This window comes from Chrysochloris asiatica, unplaced genomic scaffold (assembly GCF_000296735.1).
Source record: "Chrysochloris asiatica unplaced genomic scaffold, ChrAsi1.0 scaffold00246, whole genome shotgun sequence".
In the NCBI taxonomy this organism is placed as follows: Eukaryota; Metazoa; Chordata; class Mammalia; order Afrosoricida; family Chrysochloridae; genus Chrysochloris; species Chrysochloris asiatica.
In genome coordinates, this window is record NW_006408764.1 from 752,914 (window position 1) to 760,976 (window position 8,063).

At 37.3% G+C, this 8,063-nt stretch overlaps 1 protein-coding gene across 1 annotated transcript in view; it reads right to left on the minus strand.

The window, feature by feature from the left end:
• The window catches only part of DOCK3 (dedicator of cytokinesis 3), a 716,589-nt gene that overhangs the window by 358,431 nt on the left and 350,095 nt on the right, over positions 1–8,063 (minus strand). Inside the window, exon 6 of the mRNA XM_006873644.1 lies at positions 2,198–2,346. Coding sequence (XP_006873706.1) covers positions 2,198–2,346 — 149 coding nt within the window. The remainder of the gene's footprint in view (positions 1–2,197; positions 2,347–8,063) is intronic.

An 8,063-nucleotide genomic window follows, 5' to 3' on the forward strand; every position in this document is an offset into this window, starting at 1 on the left:
AGAAATGTGAGTAAGTCAACAAGTGTAAGTCACATATATTTAATGTTCTAAATGATCAAATTCTTGACAAAATAAAGAATAACCCCCAATCTCAGGAAGAAGTCCTGGTGGGGCACTGTAGGGCTGCTAACCACAAGATTGGTAGTTCAAACCCACCAGCTGCACCTTAGAAACCCTAAACACTTCCACCCTCCTCCATGGTTTTGGGAGCTGCAGGGCAGACCAATTCCTCATTATCTAAAACTTCTTCTCACTAATTTTCCACCTATAAGCATTACTCAAAGAGTATTGCTATAAAATCACATTGCCCTGAAGTGCTGTCAGAACCAACTCTATGACACTAAACAACAACAATCTCAAGAAAGAAAACTAAAATTGTTATTAAATAGATGTGGAAAGTTCTGCATTGATCCAGGATACACGTGAATTCATGTTATATTATGGCATAATGTGAAGGGCATTGTTCTACGTCCTAGTTCACACTCAGGTTGCCCAATTTCCCCCCGTATGGTTAGTCCTTGTATTTATGCTTATTTATCTGAAGAAGAAACATCTAGCTACTAGGCATTGATAAAGGTGGACTAGTTCTTATACACATGTTTAAGAAATCTCCCTTTAAGATCAAGTTCCACTTCTACCCTTCTCCATGGTTTTGGAAGCTGCAGGGCAGACCAATTCCTCATTATCTAAAACTTCTTCTCACTAATTTTCTACCTATAAGCATTATTCAAAAAGTACTGCTATAAAATCACATTGACCTTAAGTACTATCCAGTGGGTTAAAATTCATAGATGAACCTGTTTCTATTCACATGAAAAAATTACACAAATATTTATGGGGGCAGAAAGCCTTATTTTCCCCCACAGAGCGGCTAGTGGGTTTGAATTGCTGATCTTGTGATTAATAGTCCAGTATTCATTCTATAGTGTTATCAGTGCTTTAAAATCATAGAAACCTTTATTAAACAAAATACCAAAATGTGAAGCTATTGTTTCTCAACATATCCTTCATCTAGGTCTATATACTTTTGAAGGCTGTGCTTCTATCTCTCTAACCCTTACTTGAAGAAACCTGCATTTTTCAATTGACACTACATCAAAAGAACAGTTTAGGCATGCCTGAAGGACTCAAATTGTGTATCTTTTAAATGTTCTTTGAGTTTTGGAGAAAAAAACATGTCTGAAGGAGTAGGATAAGGGTTGTAGGATGGGATAAAATTTCCCACCCAGTGAAATTCTTGAAAGACAGTCCTTCCTTGCAATCCTCACAGAATAAGCAGGTGCCTTGCAGTGATGGAAAAAAAGGTCCTCAGTACAACTTTCCTGGCCTTTTTCTCAATTAATGCAGTTTTCAATTTTCTTAAAACGTCTTCCTAGTAAGTCCATGTGCTGCCTCACACCAGGACTTATATTCACTGTATAGCTACGAATTGTAAAGGACACTGAATTCACCTGAAACAAGAAAGGTACTGAAAGATGGAAAGAAGTGTGTTCTGATTAAGTGAGGTTTCTTGTTGTTAGATACTGTCAAGTCAATTCAGAATCATAGCTATAGTATGTACAACAAAATTAAATACTGGCTGGTACTGTGCCATTCTCACAATCATTGCTATGTAAGAGTCCACTATTGTAGCCACTACGTCAATCTAAATCATTCAGAATATTTCTCTTTTTTGCTGACCCTTTACAATGAATAAGGAAAACTGAAGAAGAATTGACCCATGAGAATTATGCTGTTGGTGAAGAATTATGAATAAATCACTGGACTGCCAGAAGAACAAATAAATCTGTCTTCGAAGCACAGACAAAATGTTCCTTAGAAACAAGGATTGGGAGACTTTCACCTCACGTACTCTGGACAGGTTAACAGGAGGGATCAGTCCCGGGAGAAGCACATTGTGCTTGTAAAGTAAAATGAGGTCCAGAATCAAAGAATTTGAATGGCAATCAATCTCAGTGTATAATCTACTCCAACTCTTTAATTTTCAAGAAGAGAGTTTCTGTGACTAGCCCAGTATTCTTTGCTAACTAGAAGAAGTAAGTACTCCTAGCATAAATCAGATGATCAGAGCTTAGTGGAGAATATGACATTGATTTTTAATTATTAAAGATGAGATTCAACTCTAAGAGGCCTGAATTATCATAAATAAATTATCATATTTCAAACCGAGATACGCCCACATGATATCCATACTTACTCATTACCCCAGTCCAAGCGCACGGTGATATGACGTTTAACTTCCCGAACCTGATCCTGAGTCAGGTGACCCGATAGTATCTGCCTTCGAAGGTCAATAAGTTCATTCATCACATGGCGTAATTTGTAGAAAAGATCTACTTTGTGTTTCTGTAAGGGCATTTTTTGAGTTGGGTAAAATATAAAAGAATATGGGAAGGGAATAAAAGAGAGAGAGAAATCATTAAAATATGGAAAGTGTTCAGTTCTTTAAACCTCTTTTTTTTTTAAAAAAAAAATCAATATAAAAATCTTATTTTAAAATCTTAAAAGTCCTTAGGTCCTATTGTCTAACAGTCTCTTCTTATGACACCTAACAAGCAACATAATTGATGTGGATGCACAGTACTATTTGTTTATTCTAATTTTAAATCAAAGTCACTAAACTTAATCAGAACAGAAAGTGCAGCTTTTCTAACAGTAGTTACTAAGCAAGTAATAGCAAAGATTTCAATCATCCTATAGAATCTCTGGTTTTTCAAAGAGAAATACTCCAGGTAAAAGAAAACGGAAAATCATTTCTCCTACTTTGATGTCCAAGTCTCATTAAACCTTCTAATTAGCTTTCTAAATTATGTGTATCCCTAGTGTCATAGATGTCTATCCTTTTCAGTTTAATAAAAGGTGTCACCTTTTAAGAATTAAATAGAAACAACATAATGAACTTAATTATGGACATTACAGTGGTGATTTTTTACACTCATAAGTAACAAAATTTAAGTGCCGTGAGAGTACATGCTTGAGCAAAACGATGTACTTAAGAATATAGATTTAAAAACCAAAATCCAATCTGTTCACAAGTGAATTCTTGGTTTCAGAATCTATTTTTGCTTTTGTTGTTAAATGCCATCAAGTCGGCAGTTAGCAGTCCAGTGCTTATCCTACAGCATCACACCAAGATTCCAAATATAGAGAAGCATAATTTTGTATGGTAATTAAATTCTAGGAATGTAAGCATTAAAGAATGCTTTTAAGGAAGATTAATCTGTTCTATAGTATTAGTACAATCTCTATCTGGGATTTGTCATAGAAGGTATATTTACCAAGTAAGCTTGATTAAGGAGGCTACATATAAAATTAAATACAAAGCAAATTACAAATCAGTAGAATCAGCTAATTTTCTTTAGGATTAAGATGTTAGGAACATCAATGCTACTTAGAAATCATCTAATGGAGCAACTGACTTTAAAAAATTTTTTGACCAGAAAATTTTTTTAGTTAATTTTTTAACTAGAAAACCTCAGGTATCATGTACTTTAATTTCAATTACATTGCTTTCAAATTGTTTGCTGTTGTTTCTTTAGTCAATGAACAGATGAAGAAAAGTTAAACATCTTGATGATACACAATGCTGGCAGAACCTGCACATTTAAAAAGACAGCATGGCCAAATCAAACTGCATCATGTTGAAAACTTAGATCTTAAAGATAGGCAATAAAGGGATGTGGTATGTGTTTCTACCACATTTGTTATTCATAAAATAGGACCATCTGTCTAAGTCTAAAATAAGATGCTATAAAGTAATTAGTGTTGTCTCCATCAAAACATACAACAATCTACTCCATACATATACAAACATTTATTATTACTCAATTAACAAATGCTTATGTAGACCCTAATGTGTGCCATCACTTTATCCCTGGTCTTGTATTCTAGATAGCAGAGACATATCATAGGAAAATAATTACTAATGGTAAAACATTCTAAGAAAAAAAATTAAGCAGATAATGAGTTGCTGAGAATGGACTTGGGAGTGGGGAAAGGTACTACTTCAGATAAAATGGTTAGGAAAATGCTTTTCTGGAAGCCAAACAATGAATACAGACATGAGTGAAGTAATGCAGTAACATTGGCTTACTTACAGAAAACAATATGGTGCTTCCTCAAAAAGTTGGAAACAGAAATATCGTATGATCATCTCAAGCCTACCAAGGCACTCCAAGGCTTTCTGCGCCTGTGAAGATTTAAAGCCCTGGAAACACTACATGGGTCATTATGTGTCAGAACCAACTTGATGGCACTTAACAACAACAAACATTGCTTATCTAAATTCCAAGAAGCCCAGCTCTCTCCTTGGTTTTTTAATAGTCCTTTATCTATACATAACTACACAGCTTATTTTTTTTTGCATGTTTTATTGTGAATTATATTTTACATGAGAGAACTTTAGTTTAACATTCATTCCACCGTATATCTTTTCATTGCCATGGTTCCAAACCCCTCCATGCATCATCAACCGACCAAAGGGTATACCCTATAAACCCGCCCCCTACACTCCACCCCCCAAACCCCCCATTCTTCAGCACACAGTCCCTCTCCCTCTCTGGATCCAAAGGCCCCAGCCGCTTCATCACTTCACGTCATCGTCTCTGCCTTTATCTCGGGCCTCGCTGCTTCTCTGGGTAGGGTCCCACTCTCAGCTCTTCTCCAATGATGGTCCTAGAGACCTCTGCTCCTAGACTGGAGAGTTAATCACTCCCTTCCTTGCTACAAAACGTTTACCTGTACATTTCCAACCCTCACAATCAGTCCTGCTAACAATCATGCACTATTGTATCCCAAGTGACTCTTCTGCATTTCATTTCATCAGCCCTGCCTAGACAGATTGGATAGTACTCACTGGAGATTCTGCCTTCCTCCATGTCCCCTAGCTCTAGGTTCCCTCTTGAAAGCTTGTAAGCCATTCACTTTTGCCTTTGTAGTCCACTCCCCCCCGCCCCCGCCATTTGGGTATCCAATGTCCAAGTTGCCCATCCTCTGTCTACTCTATGTGTGGAGGGGGTGGGAATGTTTCTTCCTGTAAGGATTTGTTCCCTCTTTTGGGTTACTGCATCCATAGGTGTAGGTCAAGTTCATCAGATTATATCAGATCACTCTTTTTTTCCCCCCTCTTCTTTCTTCTCCTGGTTGAGTTCTGATCATCCATTCATCGGGGCCAGGTCATGTGGGTACCATCTGCAAGTGTGGGTGTTCTTGTGCGTATGCCCTCTCTTCCTATCAGCTGGTAGCTTCACTCTCCACTCTAGTCCTCTGTGGCCATGCCGCTGACTCTGGGCCTAGGAGTCCCCAGGTCTTCCCACACTGCTGGCCAACCAGGTCCCCATCTGGGTCCACAGAAGCCCACCAAACATTGTAGGGCTTAGCTTTCCGCTTCATTGTACACAGCTTATTTTTGCACTTTATTTCTTCTTGATACAAAAACCACTAAGAACTTTTTTTTTCCTTTTTAATCTTTTATTGTGAACTGAGTGAAGGTTTATAGAGCAAATCACCAGTTTTACATTTAATGAATCTTACAATTTGGTTCATCTCAATGATTGCTCTTCTTTCCTTGTAACGCCACTAAGAACTTCTTTTAAGATTTCTTTTTTTAAAAATTACTACTAATACCTGGTGTCTTGGTGTGGCACTATGGAATAATACACTGGACCTCAAGGTCAGTTGTTCAAATCCACCAGCCACTCCTTAGAAACCCTATTCAGAGTTGCTATGAGTTTGAACTGACTGGAAGGCACTTATGAACTGAAACAACAATACCTAAGTCTACTACCAGGAAGAAACTTTCAAAAGGTTTCTATTATACCCCAAAGCTCTAGAACCCATCCCAGTATAGTGTAAAAATCTCTTTCCTAACGTACTTATCCTAATGATGCTAATGTAAAAACAAACAAACAATGAAAAACTTTAAGCCCAAGAATGTAAAGTTCCATTTTAGGTTCTTAATTGACATAGTTATTAAGCAAAGACAAAAGTCAAGAGAGAAATTTTTGTGAAACAAAATGGTAGCTACACCCAACCTATTTTACATTGATTTTCTAGCAGTACTTGCAAAGAATATGGAAAATCTTTTTGTTTACTAACATGGAATGTGCCTACACTTCCACCTTTCAGAGGCCAGGATGCCTTTTTAACTTCACCTCCAACCCCCAAACATCCTCTTTCAGATACTTGTTGAAAACTGAAATACCACCATTATAGCTTTAATCCTCTTTGATGAAACAAAACTTTGCAGGTGAGCTATGAATTTTAAACTTTTACTGAAATTTTACATATAGTGATTTTATCTAACTGAGGATGGAAGAGAGTTGAGGCATTCGCCAAATCACAGTAGATCATTTCCACAAAACAAACCTCTACCTAAAGACAGTCCTTAACCTGAAGTATTTCTTCATAGATAGAAAGAATAATAAGAAACCTCTCCTCAGGAATAAAAACTGCTACTGTTGTTGTTAAGTGCTGTTGAATCAGTTCCAACTCATAGCTACCCTATGCACAACAGAATGAAACACTGCCTGGTCCTGTGCCATCCTCACAATTGTTATACTACTGACCCATTGCTGCTGCCACTGTGCTAATCCATCTCACTGGGAGTCTTCCTCTTTTCACTGACCCCTCCACTTTACCAAGCAAGATGTTCTTCTCCAGAGACTGCAGTAAAACCTAAAGAACCTCAAACTAATTGCCCCTTTCTCAGTTGTTAAAAATGAAAGCTGGAAATGAATGACTTCACAAGAATAGAAGATTGAAAAGCTGGAGGCAGGCTGAGGTAAAACAGGTGGGGTAGGGAAAGATTCAGTAAAAGTAAATCCATTACCTCTGCAAAAAGGATCAAAGTACCTCTAAGGATGAATGTGTATATATTTGCCTGTGTGGGGGTGTGATGAGTCAGGAGAATGAACGTGGGGGATGAAAACACAAGAACTGGTTTAAAAACTTGTAAAAGGCATGATGAACCTTCAGATCACCACTTCTACTCAATTTAGCAAGACAATTACCTTTCTTTACCTGATATAGAACTGAAGGTTTTCAATGTCTGCATAGGTAAAAACAGAAGGTCTATCAATGGGCAATACAGAACAGAACTGAAGATGTGAGAGCCAGGTTTTTTTAATTAAAAAAAAGATATAAAGTCAAAGCCTACATAAGTTGTAAGACCCCAGGGCATTCTTCTAATCACTCTACAGTAATGTCCACAAGTTAAAAAATATGAGGGGGTTTCAAAAAGTTCATGGAAAAGTTTTCAACCATTTTTTTCAACTTTTTATTGTGATTGAGTGAAGGTTTATGCAGAGATGATCAGTATGACATTCAACAAATCATATATTTTGCTTCATTACAATGACTGCAATCCCCTCCATGTACCATCAGTTAACAATGTTTGTTTCTATTCACTTTAACTCTTGCATTCCTGTTTCCCGATACCTTCATCTTTCCTCTTGTATATTGCCTGACCCATCAACCATGTTAACATGTGTCTACTGCCTAGCCTATGGACAATCCCCCATCCCCAAGTAAATATCATGGAATGTTTCCTAGATCATGAAAACCTTTTAACTTTTTACACCAGGGGTCTCATACATTTCTCTTTTTGTGATTGACAAATTTCTCTCAGAATAATATTCTCCAGGTTTGTCATGTTGTGAGATGTTTTGAATATTCGTCATGATTCTTCAGCATTGTATAGTATTCTATTGTGTGTATGTACCAAAGTTTACTCATTCTTCTGTTGACAGGCATTTCGGCTGTCTCCATCTTGTTGATGTGTCTCTTGTAGAAAACATAATGAAGGATCCTGCTTTCTTAACCATTCTGCTACTTTCTGTCTCTTGACTAGTGCATTTAAACATTGTTGTTGTTAGGTGCCATTGAATTGGTACCGATTCATAGCGACCTTACGCATAGCAGAACAAAACACTGCCTGATCCTGGGCCAACCTCACTACTGTTGCCACACTTGAGTCCATTGATGCTGCCACTTGGCCAATCCATCTCGTTGGGGGTCTCCCTCTTTTTCTTTGACCCCCACCTTACCAAACATGATATCCTTTT